At 40.5% G+C, this 22,206-nt stretch overlaps 2 protein-coding genes across 26 annotated transcripts in view; one reads left to right on the forward strand and one right to left on the reverse strand.

Moving 5' to 3' along the window:
• Positions 1–22,206, reverse strand: part of LRRFIP2 (LRR binding FLII interacting protein 2) — a 160,985-nt gene that overhangs the window by 126,247 nt on the left and 12,532 nt on the right. The window lies entirely within an intron of this gene.
• On the forward strand, positions 17,454–18,884 carry LOC128592385 (T-complex protein 11 X-linked protein 2-like). The gene has a single exon (XM_053600307.1). The coding sequence runs from the start codon at positions 17,484–17,486 to the stop codon at positions 18,882–18,884; it is 1,401 nt and encodes a 466-aa protein (XP_053456282.1). The 5' UTR covers positions 17,454–17,483.

Consider the following 22,206-nt stretch of genomic DNA (forward strand, 5'->3'; position numbering starts at 1 on the left):
GTCTGCACAAACAGAATTGGCTATATTAAGACGGTAAGTAACTTTAATATACTGGAATTTACTTGATTCAGAAGAAATAAAACAGAATCACTTTCACCAAAAAAGTTTTCTCCATTGAAAATTAGGCCATTCTCAGCTTACCTAATTTCTCATTCTCCAGAGCTAGCTTGTTATATCTGTCAACCAGAATAAAGATGGAGGATGGTTTATTACTTGACCATAGAAAATATATCTGGATCATGAAGAAAATAATTCATTTAAATGGAAACAAACATCTGAAAGTAGCAGCTAATAAATCCCAGCCACAAATCAGGACAATGCCTGACAGGTATAGAAGAGTTTTCTCAGAAGAGAAGTCTCTAATCATCTTCAGCTTAAGCATAATCTAAAAAATCATTCACTTACTTAATAGTAATGGTATATATGCAAATATTAGCCACTTACTGAGAAAAAAAAAACATGCCATATAAAGTTCCTTTTCAGACCAGAGTGACAATTTAACTAATACATTGTAGTATCATCCAATATTTGTCCTTCAGCCAGTTTTCCAAGGACATAGTGAAGGACATTGCACAGAAGCGGGAGACAAGAACATAGGCATTTTCTAATTCCAGATACATAAAAATAATTATAGAAGAAAAAATTGATTTGGCTGGAATTGTATCAATAATTTAACATTTTTGTTAAGAGGACAGGATTCTGCATACATTTTATTCCTCTCTAAAATCTCAACAGCATTGAGAAAGAAGAGATATCTTTAACAATAAAATATAAAAACATTAGGATCCAAAGCTCAAAGAACAAACTGGTCCCTAAACAGATCACACCCAAATTAGGCATGATATGCTACACAACTGAGAAACACTAATGGAAACTGCTGCCTATGGCACTCTTTTGAATGCAATTCTTTCTCATCTTTCTCCTCTCCCCATAATCCATTTTCCTTCTTTCTCAACTAACACTGTCTACATCTCAGACCACCAGGATACTCCTGACCCACAGACTTCTGTTCAAATTTTTCTTTCCTTAAAACTGCCCCAAAAGAGGACCAGGCATGATAGCTCACGCCTATAATCCTAGCACTCTGGGAGGCGGGGGCGGGTGGATTGCTTGAGCTCAGGAGTTTGAGATCAGCCTGAGCAAGAATGAAACCCTGTTTCTAAAAATAGCTGGGCATTGTGGCAGGTACCTATAGTCCCAGCTACTTGGGAGGCTAAGGTAAAAGGACCACTTGAGCCCAAGAGTTTGAGGTTGCTGTGAGCTATGATGCCACAGCACTTTACCAAGGGTGACAAAGCGAGACTCTGTCTCTAATTAAAAAAAAAAAAAACTGCCTCAAAAATTTATTTCAAAAAGCTTCTTTCAACAAGCTCCAGGGTAGGCAAGCCCTGAAAGGAAGATGACAGGAAAGGGACAGAGGCACAGGATAAGCAGGAAATGGGAACAACTTCTTCTACATCCTTCTTGTCCTTCCTGTCCTATCTACAGAGAGCACCTGCATGTTTACACGACTGGCCAGGTCCTGTCACCTTTTGCAGCTGCACACAAGGCAGATCAACCATTACCTATTTCAAAGAACAATTTAGTACTTCTGAAAGTATTACATTATTTATACTCTATAGGCAGGCACCCTTAACAATATTAGAAAATTTAAAGGTTTTCATTTGCTATGCAATCTATCTTCTAGGAACTCCACACCATTCTACACAAGTGATGGGGGAAATTTTAAAAGAAATAAGATTCTAAGCATAGCCAATGGAAAACTACTTCTCAACAAAATGATAAAAATAATAAAGATAAAGACTCAAAAACAGCATTAAATAGATCCTTTCCCTTCTGATCCAAAGGACTTTCTGGACATTTCTATCACAGTAAGGTTTCATCAAGAACATTTTTTTTAGGAGTCATGTTAACCTCTTCTAGCTCTTCCTTAGTGGTATCAAACAACTTAAGGAGCTAAATCTTTACATCAATTGATAAGAACAAACTCCTGCATTTTTGTCAAGTCCTTTACCCAGACAATATCAGGCTGATTTTCTCCAGATGGTTTTGGTATCAAACAACTTAAGGAGCTAAATCTTTACATCAATTGATAAGAACAAACTCCTGCATTTTTGTCAAGTCCTTTACCCAGACAATATCAGGCTGATTTTCTCCAGATGGTTTTGGTATCAAACAACTTAAGGAGCTAAATCTTTACATCAATTGATAAGAACAAACTCCTGCATTTTTGTCAAGTCCTTTACCCAGACAATATCAGGCTGATTTTCTCCAGATGGTTTTGTCATTAAGTGTTTGTCTACTTAAGGGAAAGAAGGGAAGTATCTTCAGGATGTTGTGGAATATAAGCCTTCCAGAAGAAATACATCGCTAAAGCTTTCTCTTCTCCAATGAGTTTTTCATATAGTAAATGCCTGAAACAATAGGTATTTGGCCACATTAACAGTGGTACTTCAATCATGGCATTGTTTACTTTTGTAAGAACAAAATGTACATACACTATGAGTATGTCACATTCTGATGTCAAGCTCTGAGCTTCACTGGATCCTGACAGATACAATTCCTTTACATTTAAGTATTGCATCATGGGGACTTCGAATTATTGTCATATTGTCACCGTATGTCTTTGCATTATACCTGCTATTACAGTTATTAATAATGTTAGTATGCACAATTAAACATCGAGTAGTTATTCATAAACAAATCCAGGATCTAGAATGGAGCCTGAACTAGAGACTTAAAGTGACTGTAGTTGTTGCCACTAGACAAAATTTTTTTTTTTTAAGAGATAGAGTTTCACTCTGTTGCCCTCCGTAGAGTGCTGAAAAAGTCACAGCTCACAGCAACCTCCAGCCCTTGGGCTTAGGCGATTCTCTTGCCTCAGCCTCCTGAGTAGGTGGGACTACAGGCGTCTGCCACAAAGCCCAGCTATTTTTTGTTGCAGTTTGGCCAGGGCCGGGTTTGAACCTGCCACCCTCAGTATATGGGGCCGGCGCTCTACTCACTGAGCCACAGGCGTCCCCTGCCACTAGACAAAATTTAAAGTGGGAGCCTTGGAGTTCAACTGATTGTACCGCCACTTGATGTACTGTCCTTCCCATTTCCTAAGCTCCATTTTATCATCTATTCCATCTAACATGGTTAACATGAGGCTCAAATGAGTTAAGAAAAATAAGATAAATACAAGCACTTAATAGAGTATAAAGCACTCCATAAATATTTAAAATGTCTTGAAATAATGACTGCTTTTTCATAATTAGCTTGTAAAATTGACAAAAGAGAAATCCAGGACTTTTTTTATAATTTCACACTTTTAACTAAATAAAATATCCCTCAAGTAATTTCCTCCAGCACACATTGTGTGATATCAATAGTCAAGAATTTTTGCTAAATCATGGAACAATCTGGAAAAAATTAAAATGGCTTTAACTATAATCACTTTACTGTGTAGCACATTTATATATTAAAAACAGAGGTTTCGTTGTTTTGGTTTTTTTTTTAAGAAATGGGGTCTCACTCTATAAACCCAGATCACTGCAGCCTCAAACTCTTGGGCTTAAGTGATTCTCCCACTTGAGCCTCCCAAGTAAGTGGGATTACAGGCAGGAGCCACCACACCCAGTTCTAAGAAAAAAGGAGAAATTTTTAAGGTACTTCGTGGTTTTCAAAGTCTATTTCTAAAAATCAAGATGAATTCACAAGTTTTGGGAGTTCAGCCTTACAATGATTGTCAGTCCCTATAATAAGAGCACAAGTGATTTAAAAGGGAACAGAAGATAGATTCAATGGTATACTTAAAATCTGTACATATCGTTCTATGTACATTTTACCCCGAAAGAAAAAAGTCCTATACACAAATATTAAACAATCATGTCAATGGTGTATATGCAAAAATATCTGGGGTTGAAGTATATGATATCTGCTACTTATGAAATACAACACCAAAAACAAAAACAATAAAAGATAAAATGATGGAGTCCAACCTAGGTGCAGTGATTGTGCCTATAATCCTAGCACTTTGGGAGCCCAAGGCAGGAGGATCCCTTGAGCCCAGGAGTTTGACATTACAGTGAGCTACAACAATGCTACTACACGTTACCCAAGAAAAAGTATGAGGGAGGGAGACAAGATCGCGGACTGAAGCCAGCTTTCAACAGAGGCTCCCGTCCAGAAGGAGAGTTAAGGGACAGGAATTTAGTAAGTATCCTGGTGGACTTGAGCCTCACCAAGAGAGAAGGTTGAAGAACGCACATCAACACCGCTGAGGCAAGCTGTGATCACAAGGACGCAAACAAAAGGTACAAAATCCACCACCAAGCGAACGGGAGTCCCCCTCCCCCATGAGACCGGCTCAAGAGCCCCACAATTAAACAAGCGGGCAGAAATTAAAGGCCCTCCCACTACACTCCACGGGAGAGACCTTCTAAAAACTGGACCTACCTCCCCTACTGGGGTGCCGTGGCGTTCTCCTGCCAGGCATAAAACTGAATAAAACTTTGGGAATCCTTCGCCAGCAACGCTCCCGGCGCTCCTCTCCCGCCCACTGAGGTCTGGAGGCCTGTCCCCCAGGAGTTCGGATCCTAGGGTGATTTCTCAAGGGGAGTGGACAGTCCTCGAGTTGCGACTGGTCAGCATTGACTCTGAAGCGCGCAAGTGAGGAGAGGGCACCGGGCTGAGGGGGAGTCACGCTTGGCGTCACTTCCCTGCGGTGCAGTGCAGCAACCCTCCCCGGGCAACATTACGGGGCACAAGATTGAATAAGACTCTAGCTTCCCGCTGAGAGCTGAGAGCTGAGAGCCCCTACTCTCACTCGGGGTCTGAGGGCCTATCCCCCAGGAGTTCGGATCTTTGGGTGATTTCTCGAGGGGAGTGCACAGTGCCTGAGCTGCGTCAGGTCAGCGCTGACTCTGGGACACGAGAGCGAGGAGAGGGCACTCTGCTGAGGGGAAATCAAGCCTTGGCGGCACTTCCCTGCGGTGCAGTGCAGGAGCCCTCCCCAGGCGTACTGTTGCGTAAAACTGAATGAAACTCTAGCTTCCCACGCCCCCCAATCCCAATCGGGGTCTGGGGCCCTATCCCCCAAGAGTTCTGATTCTTGGGGGATCTCTTGGGGGGTGTGGACCCAGCACAAACTGCGGCCGCTCAGTGCTAACTCTGGGGCGCGAGACAGAGGAGAAAAGGGTCGCCTGAGTGCCCACACCAGAGCAGCAGTTCCCTGGAGGTAGATCAACAGCCGTTTTTTCTTTAACGGCAGAACGCTCACTTCTGGATATTCTGAGGCCACACCCCCTGTCTCCCTGGGCAACCAGAGGAGGCCACCGGTGAGCAGGGGATTTCCTGACACTGCTCACAAACCCGGGAAGCTTCCAGGGTGGGGCTGACCCAGAGAGGTGATCGGACGCAAACCTCCAACAGCAAAGACGTTTGAACTCAAAACAGCCCGTCTTCTGTAGGCGATTTCGACAGGAACAGAGACAGAACCCCGCAAAGTTGTCTGTTCTATTAGCAGCATCCATCAGGGACGGGGCTAAGCCTGAGTGAACACCTCCTTCCCATCACCTGCATCAAACACTCAAAGATGTCAGGCCCCATCTCCTCCTGCTAGATAGCGGCAGTCTGCGGGGGCCTGGCAGACTTCCTTGCGATTCAGGCAGGTGCAAACCCCTGGAGTGTCTGTTCACTGCAGGCAACTGGGTTAGCCATCTACAGAGATACCAGTGACTGGGTCCGACGGAGGGGCAAAGTGGGGAAGGAGACGTCAACCTTCCTAGACTGCTCTGTTTGCTGGGTGGCTCCTCCTGACTCCACACTGCACTGGGGTGAGCCGTGTCAGAGGAGTCACCAGGCCCCTGTGATCCAGTTCCCAGAGACGTCTTGAACTCTCCCACCCGAGACAGGTGCCGATTGAGACAGCTGATTTGGACCTTTTGAACTGGGCTAATAGACTGAGGACTTTTCAGGCGGTGCCCTGGGTATGCGGTTGTAGGAAGGTTTGATTCTCCTTTTCCAACTGGGGCCAGAGGTGGGCAGGCGGGGTGACTTAATTGCTGAATTTTCCACACAGCTGAGACTTCAAGCCAGAGTAGAAGTTGCAATAGGATCGAACAGAAACCAGCTGAAAACAAGACAGAACCACTTTGCTCCACCACACCAGACAGGGCCCCAGTTTCTCAGGCCACAACACTGTACAGGCCCTCGATAAAACCCCAGAGGAAAAACCAAAGGGAGTAAAATAACCATGGGGCGGAATCAGCGGAAAAACTCTGGTAACATGAATAACCAGAATAGATCAACCCCCCCAAGAAAAGATACGGCAGATGTGATTGAAGATCCCACTCATAAACAACTGGCTGAGATGTCAGAAATCAAATTCAGAATTTGGATTGCAGACAAGATTAATAAAATGGAATTAGGAATTCGAGGAGAAATTCAAAAATTGTCTCAAGAATTTAACGAATTTAAAGACAAAACCACCAAAGACTTAGACACACTGAAGCAAGAACTTACAGCCCTCAAAGATATGAAAAATACAGTAGAATCCCTCAGTAACAGAATGGAGCAAGCAGAAGAAAGGATTTCTGACATTGAAGATAAAGTCTTCGAACGCTTCCAATCTCTCAAAGAGGAAGAGAAATGGAGAGCAAAAACGGATCACTCACTCAGAGAACTCTCAGATAATTCGAAAAAAAGCAACATAAGAATTATAGGGATTTCTGAGAACAATGAAGTGGCCTCCAGGGGCACAGAGGCCCTTCTGCATGAAATTATGAAAGAAAATTTTCCAGACATGCCTAGAGAATCTGAAATTCAGATAGCAGACAGCTTCAGAACCCCAGCACGATTCAACCCCAATAAGTCATCCCCCAGACATATCATAATTAGCTTCACTAAAGTTAACATGAAAGAGAAGATTCTCAAAGCAGCCCGGTGAAAGAAAACTATAACGTACAAAGGTAAGAATATTAGAATAACTGCAGATCTCTCTGCTGAAACTTTTCAAGCCAGAAGAGGCTGGTCATCAACTTTTAATCTCCTAAAGCAAAAAAACTTTCAACCCAGGATCTTGTATCCAGCTAAACTGAGTTTCATCTATGATGGAGAAATTAAATACTTCAATGACATTCATATGTTGAAAAAATTTGCCGTAAGTAAACCAGCTCTTCAGGATATTCTCAGACCTATCCTCCACAATGACCAACCCAATCCTATACCACAAAAGTAAACTCACTCAGAAACTTCGGATCAAACTCCAACTTCCACACTGGCGAAAGGATTAAAAATGTCCACTGGTCCTTTGAAAAACTCGATACCCAAAATTCCACCAGACTTATCAATACTCTCCATCCATGTGAATGGCTTAAACTGTCCTCTAAAGAGGCATAGGTTAGCTAACTGGATACAAAAACTCAAGCCAGATATTTGTTGCATACAAGAGTCACATCTCAACTTAAAAGACAAATACAGACTCAGGGTGAAAGGATGGTCATCCATATTTCAGGCAAATGGTAATCAGAAAAAAGCAGGTGTTGCAATTTTATTTGCAGATACAGTAGGCTTTAAACCATCAAAAGTAAGGAAGGACAAGAATGGTCACTTCATATTTGTTAAGGGTAATACTCAATATGATGAGATCTCAATTATTAATATCTATGCACCCAACCAGAATGCACCTCAATTTATAAGAGAAACTCTAACAGACATGAGTAACTTGATTTCCTCCAGCTCCATAATCATCGGAGATTTCAACACTCCCTTGGCAGTGTTGGATCGATCCTCCAGAAAGAAGCTGAGCAAAGAAATCTTAGATTTAAACCTAACCATCCAATATTTAGATTTAGCAGACATCTACAGAACATTTCATCCCAACAAAACTGAATACACATACTTCTCATCAGCCCATGGAACTTACTCCAAAATTGTCCACATTTTAGGTCACAAGTCTAACCTCAGTAAATTTAAAGGAATAGAAATTATTCCATGCATCTTCTCGGACTATCATGGAATAAAACTTGAATTGAGTAACAACAGGAATCTGCATACCCATACAAAAACATGGAAGTTAAATAACCTTATGCTGAATGATAGCTGGGTCAGAGATGAGATTAAGAAAGAAATCGCCAATTTTTTGGAACAAAATGACAATGAAGACACAAACTATCAGAACCTCTGGGACACCGCAAAGGCAGTTCTAAGAGGGAAATTTATAGCACTGCAAGCCTTCCTCAAGAGAACGGAAAGAGAGGAAGTTAACAACTTAATGGGACATCTCACGCAACTGGAAAAGGAAGAACATTCCAACCCCAAACCCAGTAGAAGAAAAGAAATAACCAAAATTAGAGCAGAATTAAATGAAATTGAAAACAAAAGAATAATACAACAGATCAATAAATCAAAAAGCTGGTTTTTTGAAAAGGTCAATAAAATAGATAAACCTCTGGCCAACCTAATCAGGAAAAAAAGAGTAAAATCTCTAATATCATCAATCAGAAACAACAAAGATGAAATAACCACAGACTCATCAGAAATCCAAAAAATCCTTAATGAATATTACAAGAAACTTTATTCTCAGAAATATGAAAATCTGAAGGAAATAGACCGATACTTGGAAGCACGCCACCTTCCAAGACTTAACCAGAATCAAGTGGAAATGTTGAACAGACCCATATCAAGTTCAGAAATAGCATCAACTATACAAAACCTCCCTAAAAAGAAAAGCCCGGGACCAGACGGTTTCACGTCAGAATTCTACCAAACCATCAAGGAGGAATTAGTACCTATATTACTCAACCTGTTCCAAAATGTAGAAAAAGAAGGAAGACTACCCAACACGTTCTATGAAGCAAACATCACCCTGATCCCCAAACCAGGAAAAGACCCAACAAGAAAAGAAAATTATAGACCAATATCACTAATGAATATAGATGCAAAAATATTCAACAAGATCCTAACAAACAGAATCCAGCAACACATCAAACAAATTATACATCATGACCAAGTTGGTTTTATCCCAGGGTCTCAAGGCTGGTTCAATATACGTAAATCTATAAATGTAATTCAGCACATAAACAAATTAAAAAACAAAGACCATATGATTCTCTCAATTGATGCAGAAAAAGCTTTTGATAATATCCAGCATCCCTTCATGATCAGAACACTCAAGAAAATTGGTCTGGAAGGGACTTTTCTTAAACTGATAGAGGCTATCTACAGCAAACCCACAGCCAATATCATATTGAATGGAGTTAAATTGGAATCATTTCCACTCAGATCAGGAACCAGACAAGGCTGCCCATTGTCTCCACTGCTTTTCAACATTGTAATGGAAGTTTTAGCCACCGCAATTAGGGAAGAAAAGGCGATCAAGGGTATCCATATAGGGTCAGAAGAGATCAAACTCTCGCTCTTCGCAGATGATATGATTGTGTATCTGGAAAACACTAGGGACTCTACTACAAAACTCCTAGAAGTGATCAAGGAATACAGCAGCGTCTCAGGTTACAAAATCAACATTCATAAATCGGTAGCCTTTATATACACCAACAACAGTCAAATTGAAAAAGCAGTTAAGGACTCTATCCCATTCACAGTAGTGCCAAAGAAGATGAAATATTTGGGAATTTACCTAATAAAAGGCGTGAAAGATCTCTATAAAGAGAACTATGAAACTCTAAGAAAAGAAATAGCTGAAAATGTTAACAAATGGAAAAACATACCATGCTCATGGCTGGGAAGAATCAACATTATCAAAATGTCCATACTACCCAAAGCAATATATAATTTCAACGCACTCCCTATTAAAGCTCCACTGTCATATTTTAAAGATCTTGAAAAAACATTACTTCATTTTATATGGAATCAGAAAAAACCTCGAATAGCCAAGACATTACTCAGAAATAAAAACAAAACAGGAGGAATCACACTACCAGACCTCAGACTTTACTGCAAATCGATAGTGATCAAAACAGCATGGTATTGGCACAAAAACAGAGAAGTAGATATCTGGAACAGAATAGAGAACCAAGAGATGAATCCAGCTACTTACCGCTATTTGATTTTTGACAAGCCAATTAAAAACATTCCGTGGGGAAAAGATTCCCTATTTAACAAATGGTGCTGGGTGAACTGGCTGGCAACCTGCAGAAGACTGAAATTGGACCCACACCTTTCACCATTAACTAAGATAGACTCTCATTGGATTAAAGATTTAAACTTAAAACATGAAACTATAAAAATACTAGAGGAGAATGCAGGGAAAACCCTTGAAGAAATTGGTCTGGGTGAGTATTTCATGAGGAGAACCCCCCGGGCAATTGAAGCAGCTTCAAAAATACACTACTGGGACTTGATCAAACTAAAAAGCTTCTGCACAGCTAAGAACACAGTAAGCAAAGCAAGCAGACAGCCCTCAGAATGGGAGAAGATATTTGCAGAGTATATATCTGACAAAGGTTTAATAACCAGAATCCACAGAGAACTCAAACGCATCAGCAAGAAAAAAACAAGGGATCCCATCGCAGGCTGGGCAAGGGATTTGAAGAGAAACTTCTCTGAAGAAGACAGGCACATGGCCTTCAGACATATCAAAAAATGCTCATCATCTTTAATCATCAGAGAAATGCAAATCAAAACTACTTTGAGATATCATCTAACTCCAGTGAGACTAGCCTATATCACAAAATCTCAAGACCAGAGATGTTGGCGTGGATGCGGAGAAAAGGGAACACTTCTGCACTGATGGTGGGAATGCAAATTAATACATTCCTTTTGGAAAGATATATGGAGAACACTCAGAGATCTAAAAATAGATCTGCCATTCAATCCTGTAATTCCTCTGCTGGGCATATACCCAGAAGACCAAAAATCACAACATAACAAAGATATTTGTACCAGAATGTTTATTGCAGCCCAATTCATAATAGCTAAGTCATGGAAAAAGCCCAAGTGCCCATCGATCCACGAATGGATTAATAAATTGTGGTATATGTATACCATGGAATACTATGCAGCCTTAAAGAAAGATGGAGACTTTACCTCTTTCATGTTTACATGGATGGAGCTGGAACATATTCTTCTTAGTAAAGTATCTCAAGAATGGAAGAAAAAGTACCCAATGTACACAGCCCTACTATGAAACTAATTTGGGACTCTCACATGAAAGCTATAACCCAGCTACAACTTAACAATAGGGGGAAGTGGGAAAGGGGGGGGGTAGAGGGAGGGGGATCGGTGGGATCACACCTGTGGTGCATATTACAAGGGTATTTGCGAAACTTGGTAAATGTAGAATGTAAATGTTTTGGCACAGTAACTGAGATAACACCGGAAAGGCTATGTTAACCACTGTGATAAAAATCTGTCAAATGGTTTATGAAGCGAGTGTATGATGCCCCATGATCATATCAATGTATACAGTTATGATTTAATAAAAAAAAAAAGAAAAAGTATGAGACCCTATCTCAAAAACAAAACGTTATCCAGATGTCCAGATGTTAAGTACATGACATTCACAGTACAACTCTTTCGACTTTTCTGTATGTTTGAAAATATTTACAATAAAATATTGGGGGAAAAGTAACAGGTTGAGAAGGATAGATGAATAAGGTGAACATAAGGCATAGGAAAGAGGAATTGCGATAAAAATCTTGGTCATGGCCAAATACAGTGGCTCATGCCTGCAATCCAAGCACTTTGAGAGGCAAAGCCAGGAGGATCACTTGAGGGCCAGAGTTTGAGACAGGACTGGGCAATATAGCAAGACCCTGAGATACCGTTTCTACAAAAAAAATTTTAATTAAACAAAAATCTTGATTTGAAGAAGAAAAGGAAGGCAGAGATAATCAAAGCCCTGAAGAATATCAATAGCTACATATATATTAGAAATAAAGATTATGGCTCAGCGCCTGCAGCTCTGCAGTTAGGGTATTGGCCACATACACAGGGGCCGGCGGGTTCAAACCCAGCCCGGGCCTGCCAAACAACAATGACAACAACAACAACAACAAAAATAGCCAGTTGTTGTGGCAGGCGCCTATAGTCCCAGATACTTGGAAGGCTGAGGCAAGAGAATTGCTTAAGCCCAAGAGTTTAAGCAATGCTGTGACAGCAACCTCACCACTCGACTGAGGGCAGAGTGAGACTCTATCTCAAAAAAAAAAAAAAAAGAGAGAGAGAGAAAAGAAAAAGAAATATAGATTATGAATAATCTGCCAAAAAAATAGTTTAAAAAAATAAAAGAAATAAAAATTAAGGGCAAGGAAGAGAAGAGCTCCAATTCCTGGACCAAAGGGCAAAAGGAGAGGGAAATGGGGAGGGAGAAGGCCAGGGGAAGAGAGAGGGACAGAGGAAGGAGGAAGGGATTGTGATTAGGTTAAAGACATCAACCCTGACCAGGCTGGTCTGGGCAATACAGTGAGAGCCCATCTCTACAAAAAGTAAAAAGATATAACTCTTACAAATATCTAAATAAGACCATTACATTAAAATGAATAAATCATTAATAGAAATTATAGAAAAATAAAAGGTACATCCAGAAACTGAGGCAAAGTATATGAAAAAAAAATACACGAAGCAAAACTGGATCTGAAAGAACAAGGAAAGGCAGATGCTAAATACAAACTAAATCTCAGAAGAGTGATCAAACCTATACTAGTTAACCTAAACTCATATTTCACAAAGCAAAATGCTTATAAAAAGAGAACCTGTATAACCACTGATTCTACTTCTATATGATTATGAATAATCTGTCACAAAGTTCAAGAATTACTGAAAATAGTTTTTATGTCTCATAATTCTGAACACACACTATTCTCACATTTTCAGTAAAATCTGATTAAGTATACTTCCTCTCTTCATGAAACGACAGGCCAGTGGTTGCACTTCTTTCTTTACTAAACATATTATTCTATAAATGAACAATAATGGATTAATGTTTGACACAATCTTATTAATACTGTTTTATCAACTGCACAGAACCAAAATTAGGAAGATGGACTCCAATCAATAACTGTTCTCAGTATGCCCTGAGATGCAAAACCATTTTCTAGTACCATTCAAATAGTCTCTTCCCATGCCTTTTAAAGTATTTCAGAGATGTATGAACATACAATCAGAGGATAAAAGGGAAATAGAAAATTACATATTGTTAAAAAAAGGACAGACTTAAAAGTGTGAAATAAAGTAGAAAACAAGAAGTACCAGAATGACCAGTAAGGATATAATTTTTTAATTTTTTGGAGACAAGGTGTCTCCCTATGTTGCCCAGCCTATACTCGACTTCCTAGGCTCCAGGATTCTCCCACCTTAGCTCCTCCTGAGCACAAGTAGCTGAGACTACAGGCACACACCACCATGCCTGGCTCATATGATTTTTTTAAATGCAATTAATATGGAGGTTTTATTACAAAATTAGAAAAGTTTTATAAAATAAAATACTATGTATGCTTTTAACTTTTCCCTTTTCAACAAGTACTGAGAATTTGCAAAGCACTATTTATATAGCACTGTAAAAGTGAACAATGAGAAAAATGAAAGTGGTAAAGAGACCAGAGAGAAGGTACTTATGCTATCTCTACATATATTTCCTTAATATGTTCTGTGAAGCACAAAAGTTTTTGAGAAACCCAATTTATCTAACTTTTGGTGTCATATCCAAGAAACCACTACCTACTCAAAGGTCATGAAGATTTATTCTTATGTTTTCTTCCAAGAAGTTTTACCTCTTATAGTTAGGTTTATGATCCACTTCGAGTTATTTTTTTACATGATGTGAAACAGGAATCCAATTTCATTCTTTTGCGTCTGGATATAGCTATTCGTCCCAGCAGCATTTCTTGAAAAGATCATTCTTTCACATATACACTTGTCAAATATCAACTGACTATAAGAATTAATTCCTGGATACTAAATTCTATTTCATTTTTCTACATGTCTATGCCAGTACCACACTATCTTGATTAACATGGCTTTATAATCAGTTTTAAAATTGAAAAAAGTTGAGTCCTCTGACTTTGTCCTCCTTCAAGATTGTTTGACTATTCTGGGTCCGATGTATTTCCAGAAAAATTTTAGAATGAATTTATCACTTTCTGCAAAGAAGGAAAAGAAAGAAGAAAGGGAGGAAGAGAGTGGAGGAGAGGGGAGGAGAGAGGAGGAGTAGGGAGGAAGGGAGGGAGGGAGGAAGGAAGGAAGGGAGCAAGGAAAGTAAAGGAGAGGGGAAGGGAAGGGAGGGGAAGGAGGAAGAGATGAGGGGAGAAGGGAGGAGAAGGGAAATGGAGGAGGGAAGGAAGTGAGGAGAGAAGGGAGATGGAGGGTGGGAAGAAGGAGATGAAAAAGGAAAAAAAAGGCAGCTAGGGTTTTTTTTTTTTTTTTTTGTAGAGACAGAGTCTCACTGTACCACCCTCGGGTAGAGTGCCGTGGCGTCACACGGCTCACAGCAACCTCTAACTCTTGGGCTTACGCGATTCTCTTGCCTCAGCCTCCCGAGCAGCTGGGACTACAGGCGCCCGCCACAACGCCCGGCTATTTGGCAGCTAGGGTTTTGATAAAGTTACATTGACTCTACAGATCAATTTGGGGAGAACTGCCATCTTACTACTGAGACTCCAATCCATGAACATAAGTTATCTTTCCAGTTACTTGCACCTTCTATTTTGTGCCACATGTTTTCTGTTTTCAATGTACAGTCTTGCACTTCTTTTATTTAATGTATTCCTAGTTAAAGGGGCCATTTTGAAAATCAAGTGGATATGAAACTTTCTATAAATTGTAAAGTGCTATAAAAATACATGTTACCGCCAATACAAAGATAGAAATCATACAAGCAAAGAAAAGATAAAGTAAAACTCAAAAGTAAATCCTCTGCCTAAATTTAGTCTTTAGCTGATACAAGGGTCAGGGATTACCTATTTCAAACACAAATATAATCCGACATTAGTCAGAGGTATTTTTTACTATTTCCAATTGACTAGATGTGTAACCAGACTAAAAGGCAATGGAACTCATCTTGCTGAACTGCGTAAGTGTGTGCTTCTTTCTGAAGTATATGGAATTTTTACTAATATACTTCTTCAACCAAAAGAAAATTAAAACAAACATGTTAGAGGCATATAACTAAACTCTGCTACTAATAATAAAACAGAAGGGACCAGAATTAAGTCGCAAAGGAAAAAAAATTTTAAATCCACATTTGCTCTTAGGCTATCCTTCTGACCAATGATAAACTCTATTGAGAATACCTAGCCTAGCACTGTGGCTCACTCCTGAAATCCCAGCACTTTAGGAGGCCAGAGTGGGGAGATAGTTTGGAGCCAGGAGTCAAGGACAGCCTGACCAAAATAGCAAGATCACATTTCCACAAAAAAGAGGAAAATTAGCCAGGCATAGTGGTATAAGCCTGTAGTCCAGCTATTTGATATTGCGGCACTTGAGCCCAACAGCCCACTTAAGTCCAGGAGTTTGAGGTTGCAGTGAGCTATAATCAGACCTCCAGCCTGGGCAACAAAGCAAGGACCTAACCTCAAAAAAAAAAAAAAAAAGTAATCCACCTTAACTATATTCTAATGTAAACAAAAGTAAAACCAAGAACATAATGCAACAAAAGAAAAAATTACATGAATAAACACAATCATTTCAATTTCTTTTTAATATATAGTAAAACAATCCACAAAACTGAAAATAGGCCAAACTCACAACAATAGTTTTATTAAGGCAAGGCCAATCAACATGATGTAATAAATTGTAGCATTAGAAAACTCAAAAAAGTGGGCAGCACCTGTGGCTCAGTGAGTAGGGCGCCGGCCCCATATGCTGAGGGTGGCGGGTTCAAACCCAGCCCCAGCCAAACTGCAACCAAAAAAATAGCTGGGCGTTGTGGCGGGCGCCTGTAGTCCCAGCTGCTTGGGAGGCTGAGGCAAGAGAATCGCGTAAGCCCAAGAGTTAGAGGTTGCTGTGAGCCATGTGACGCCACGGCACTCTACCCGAGGGCGGTACAGTGAGACTCTGTCTCTACAAAAAAAAAAAAAAAAGAAAACTCAAAAAAGCAAGAAGAGACAAATTTGATATGCTTGTAGAAGGTATAAAAGACATGTAAACTATAACTGCAAATATGTGAAACTTTGCATATATGAATAATAAATGAAAAGGCAGTATGCAAGAAGAAAAGAATTTGCTTTCTTCTTCAGTTTTAAATACTGTTGATAACCATCTTATTAAAAAGATTAAAAAACATTAAGTTAATTGCAATCAGTGTAACCTGGCTTATTGTACCCTCAATGAATCCCCAACAATAAAAAAAAAAAAAAAAGCAAAAAAGAACACATTAAGTTAAAAGCACAATTATGGAGCTATTTCATAGTATATAAATATAAATTTATAAGAATAACCAACTTTGGGGGGAGGAGATGGGGAATCCTACCTACCAGGTATAATGAATACTATTTTCACGATGAGCACACTAAAAGTCCCAACTTAAGCATTACAAACAGTATCCATGTAACAAAAACATTTGTACTGCCCCTTACCATTTTGAAATTAAAAGAAAATGATGGCTCAGCGCCTGTAGCTCAAGCGGCTTAAAGCACCAACCACATACACCAGAGCTGGTGGGTTCGAATCCAGCCCGGGCCTGCCAATCAACAATGACAACTATAACCAAAAAATAATGGGGCGTCGTGGTGGGCGCCTGTAGTCCCAGCTACTTGGGAGGCTAAGGCAAGAGAATCACTTAAGCCCAGGTGTTGGAGGTTGCTGGGAGCTGTGATGCCACAGCACTCTACCCAGGGTGACAACTTAAGGCTCTGTCTCACAAAAAAAAAAAACAGGAAAGAAAAGAAAATGATAACCAACTTTGAAACTGTATCAATAAGCTGATGAAGTGGAAAGATCCATTTAGTTTGACAAAGTAATTACATAGAATTATAAAAATGTATGTTGGTCAACTCTAGAAAACCATAATTTTCTAATATTTATTTCATATTATCCATGGCTATCATAAAAGTCATGGAATTCTAAGTAAGAAAAGCCAACAACTAATATCCTTTACAGTCATAGTAGAATGAAAAATCAACGTTCAAGCCTACAAGTTTATATTATCAGAGCAAAATCCTTTGATCCTTCCATTTTCCTTGAAGACCTCTGTGATTACTTCACCCATGAAGCTCACCCATTAAGGGGGTCTGGGCATCGGGGTGGTGTGATTTGAGATATTGTCATTATACCCCAAAATAAGACATCCTCCGAAAATAAGACGTACTTACAGGAAAGATAAGACATCCCCTGAAAATAAGACCTAGCGCATCTTTGGGAGCACACCTTAAAATAAGACACTGTCTTATTTTCGGGAAAACAGGGTAAAAAGGAAGATCTTTCCATTCTTGAGCCATGTTGGTCTGGTTTGTGTAACTAAAATCTGTTTTAGATAGAAAAGGCAGTCTAGAGACTCAGCCATGGGGCAGCCGGTCCAGAACAGAGGAAGAGATAACATCAAGATGCCCAAGAGTGAGGAAACTGTACTCCAAAATGATCCTAATGAAGCAAAGTGTGGAGCCCATAATTCTGAAACATCAGAGAAGAACCAAGAAGAGGAAGACTTCTGTTTAAATAACTACTCTCCTCGTCTAATAGAAACAATTAACGAAGTTCCCAGGATGAGCATTGCTCATGAAATCATGGTAAACCAAGATTTCTACATGGAAGAGAATGTTTTATCTCCAAACAGTCTGGAAGACAGGTTCATGGAGACATTGTACAATGTTTTTTGGGACCATTTAAGAGAACAACTCTTGAGTAATCCTCCCGAATTCACTTGTGCTCTTGAACTTATGACAGAAGTTAAGGAGGTTTTGCTATCACTGCTATTACCACGCCACATCCACCTAAAAAATGAGATTAAAGAAGTTCTGGACATGGATCTCCTCAAGCAAGAAGCAGAACATGGAGCCCTAGATGTCTCTCGTCTCTCTAACTACATTCTTAGTTTGATGACCCTGCTATGTGCACCAGTTCGAGATGAAGCAGTAAAGAAACTACAGAGCATAACAGATCCAGCACAGTTACTGAGGGGCATCTTCCATGTTCTGGGCCTAATGAAAACGGACATGGCGAACTATACCATCCAGAGCATTCGACCCTACCTGCAGGAATATTCCATCCAGTATGAAAGAGCTAAATTCCAGGAACTCCTTGACAAACAACCCAATCTCCTTGATTACACCAAGAAATGGCTAACCAAAGCAGCCACAGACCTCATTACACCATGTCTGAATTCTCCTGACATCCCCAGCTCCTCCAGCACGGCCTGTTCACCTCCAGACAAGGCAGCTAAGAATTCAGATCCTCCCAGTCCCATAATGGTGCTATACCAGGGCTACCTGAATCTCCTCTGGGATCATGAAAATGAAGAATTCCCTGAGACTCTGCTGATGGACAGAATCCGGGTCCAGGAAATGGGGTCCCACTTGCGCCACTTGACTATATTGGCCTCAGTCTTACTAGTGGCTAGAAGTTTCTCTGGTTCAATTTTATTCAACTCACCTGGATTTGTGGATAAACTGAAATGCATAACCAAGGCTGTGACTGAGGAATTTAACTCCAAGCCTGAAGAAGCTATGTTGAATGTGAGTGAACAGGTGTCTCAGGAAATTCATTGTGGCCTCAAGGACCTGGGCTTTACTGCCCTAAGCAGTGAAAACACAGTATGTCTTATAGGACAACTCCGGAACATCACCAAGAAAGAAAACCGTGTCCATAGTATCATTGATCAGCGCCTCCTTTTGTTTCTCAAATGCTGTTTGGTTCGTGGCATGCAGGAGTCTCTGCTACACTTCCCTGAAGGCCTTAATCACATCGAAGGAGAGTTGACAGAACTAGGCCGAAGTTTGTCAAGCTGATGCATCATAATCAGCAGGTATTTGGCCCATACTATGCTGAGATCCTAAAAAATGTCGATACTGTAGCTCAAGCACAAGAAACAGAAGTGGAACCTATCTGATAGTGCTGGACTCCAGCCATGGCAACAGGGACCCAGGAGAGAGGGCTCAGCATGTTCCTGAGATGATATCGCCTGTGGCCAGCAGAGAAGCCAGCCATCTTCCTCACTACAGCCGGGATACAGGGCTGCAGGGTCAGCATGTAAACACCAGCTGACCCAACCCTGTTGGTTAATAAACTTCTGAGCTGCAAGAAAAAAAAAAAAGAAAGAAAAGGCAGTCTACTTCCCCAATCGTGTCCTCTAGATATTTACTGTGGTACCTTGTAAACAAACACTGCAACTCTCCCAGATGCTGTGATTGTGGTGAGCCTTGTTTCTCTGGACTCAGTAACAAACTTTCCCAATGGCTTATTCCAAAAGGACTCAAGGAATGCTGTCTTTGGCTTATCTTCTCCTGGGGGCCTTCATCTCATACCTAGATGAATATCTAGAAATATGCACCTGTCTTTTCATAGTCAGGTTTATGCTTGCTATTTTTCAAAACCGAATAATAGGGCGGCGCCTGTGGCTCAAGGAGTAGGGTGCTGGTCCCATATGCTGGAGTCCCAGCTACTCAGGAGGCTGAGGCAAGAGAATTGCTTGAGCCCAGGAGTTGGAGGTTGCTTTGTGCTATGATGCCACAGCACTCTACCGAGGGTGACAGTGAGATTCTGTCTCAAAAATAAATAAATAAATAATAAATATAAATTGATTTATATTATAAATTAGTATATCTAGATATATAGATAAGACTCTTGAAATACCTGTTGGTCCATGGAGGAGACAAAATACATGAATAAAAATTACGCAAATAAATACGCAACTTTTAACCCCATGAAAAAAACGAAAGTTCAACAAGAAATAAAATAATCATAAGACAGTACTGGGCTGAGCAATAAGCAATATTAATTTAGTCAAAACAAAAACATCTACTATTGATTTAAAATTTCAAAACTGGAATACTGCAAGGAGGGAAAATAGGAAGAAATAAGGAAGAAATAGAAAATAACAATAAAACTATCAGTAATTCCCACAATCTGTAGATACTCCTATATTAATAGCATATGTATTGCTTTTAACAAAAAGTAGGTTTGTAAAACGTGCTATTTGGTAAACAGGTATAGCAGACAAACTCTAAGGTGGCTTCCTAGCCTGATTCCCCTTTCCAACATGCACATCTTTAGGTAAATACCTCTCCACAAATATGGGCGGGTGCTGTGACTTACTTCTAACCAACAGAATATTGCAAAAGTTAGAGGACATCACTCCCATGATTATTTTACAATATATAAGACTTTCCTGCTTAAAGGACTTTTTTTTTTTTTTTTGAGACAGAGTTTTACTACGTCACCCTCGGTTGAGTACCATGGCGTCACAGCTCACAGCAACATCAAACTCTTGGGCTCAAGCAATTCTCCTGCCTCAGCCTCCCAAGTAGCTGGGACCACAGGTGCCCACCACAATGCCCAGCTGTTTTGTTGTTGTTGCAGTTGTCACTGTTTTTTAGTTGGCACAGGCCAGGTTCGAACCCGCCACCCTCCATGCATGTGGCCAGTGCCGTAACCACTGTGCTACAGCGCGGAGCCTAAAAGACTTATTTAGAGACTCTATTTGATGGCTTAATGAAGTAGTCATATTGAGAAGAACTATGAGGCCAGGAACACCAGGAAGTTCTCTCTAAGACCTGAGAGTAGTCTTTCAGAGCTCAAGGCTGCCTCTACATGACCAAGTGACTAAGTAAGAAGCCTCAGTGCTAAAACCACAAGAAAATTAATTCTGGCAACAACCTAAGTGTGCTTGGAAATGGATTTCTCTGCTAATGAAGTCTCTAGGTGAGAACTCAGCCCAGTCAACATCTTCATCACAGTATCAACACAATGACTACAGACCTAAGCAGGAGGATCCTGCTTAGCCTTTCCCATACTCCTGCCCCAAGGAAACTATGAAATAATAAAATGTATATATGTTAAGTTGTTATGTTTGTGTGATTATTTACACAACATAGAAAACTAATACACTAACATTTAAAACCAGATTGACCAGGTAAAGTGACTCACATCTAAAATTCCAGCCAGCACTTTGGGAGGCTGAGGGTGGAAGGATCACCTGAGGCTAAAGTAAGCTGACTACAACAACACAGTCCAGCCTGAGCAATAGAGCAAGATCAGGCCTCTAAAAAATAAATAAATAAAATAACAATTAAAAATAAAACTTTGGATGAATGAATTTAGCAGTTTCAAAATATAAAATGAACACATGGCCGGGCAGGGTATGGTTGGCTCCTGCCTGTAAATCTAGTACTTTGGGCAGCTGAGGCAGGAGAACTGCTTGAGACCAGGAGTTTGAGACCAGCTTAAGCAAGAGGGAGACCCCATCTCTACAAAAAAAAAAAAGAAGAAGAAGAAAGAAAAATTAGGCATGCATAGTGGCATGCACCTGTACTCCCAGGTATTTGGAAGCTTGAGGAGGACTGCTTGAGCCCAAGAGTTCAAGGCGCAGTGAACTATAATAGTGCTATTGCACTTCAGTCTGGGCAACAGAACAAAATGCTATCTCTTAAAAAAAAAAAAAATCAATACACACAAAAAAGTTGTGTTTCCATATACTAACAATGAACAATCCCAAAAGGAAATTAAGAAAACAATTCCTGGGTGGCGCCTGTGGCTCAGTGAGTAGGGCGCCGGCCCCATATGCCGAGGGTGGCGGGTTCAAACCCAGCCCCGGCCAAACTGCAACAAAAAAATAGCCGGGCGTTGTGGTGGACGCCTGTAGTCCCAGCTGCTCAGGAGGCTGAGGTAAGAGAATCGCGTAGGCCCAAGAGTTAGAGGTTGCTGTGAGCCGTGTGATGCCATGGCACTGTACCCGAGGGCGGTACAGTGAGACACTGTCTCTACAAAAAAAAAATTCCATTCACAATAGCCTTTTGGAAAAATAAGGCTGGGCGGTGGCTCACACCTGTAATGTAGCACTCTGGGAGGCCAAGGCACATGGATTGCTTGAGCTCAGGAGCTCGAGACCAGCGTGAGCAAGAGTGAGATCATCTCTTGAAAAAAATAAAAAAAATAGTTGGGCATTGTGGCGGGCACCTGTAGTGCCAGCTACTTGGGAAGCTGAGGCAAGAGAACCACTTGAGTCCAAGAACCTGAGGTAGCTCTGAGCTATGACACCAGGGCACACTCTACCAAGGGTGACAAAGTGAGACTCTGTCTCAAGTACTTAGGAATAAACTTAACCAAGATGGC

This window comes from Nycticebus coucang, chromosome 8 (genome assembly GCF_027406575.1).
Source record: "Nycticebus coucang isolate mNycCou1 chromosome 8, mNycCou1.pri, whole genome shotgun sequence".
Classification (NCBI taxonomy): domain Eukaryota; kingdom Metazoa; phylum Chordata; class Mammalia; order Primates; family Lorisidae; genus Nycticebus; species Nycticebus coucang.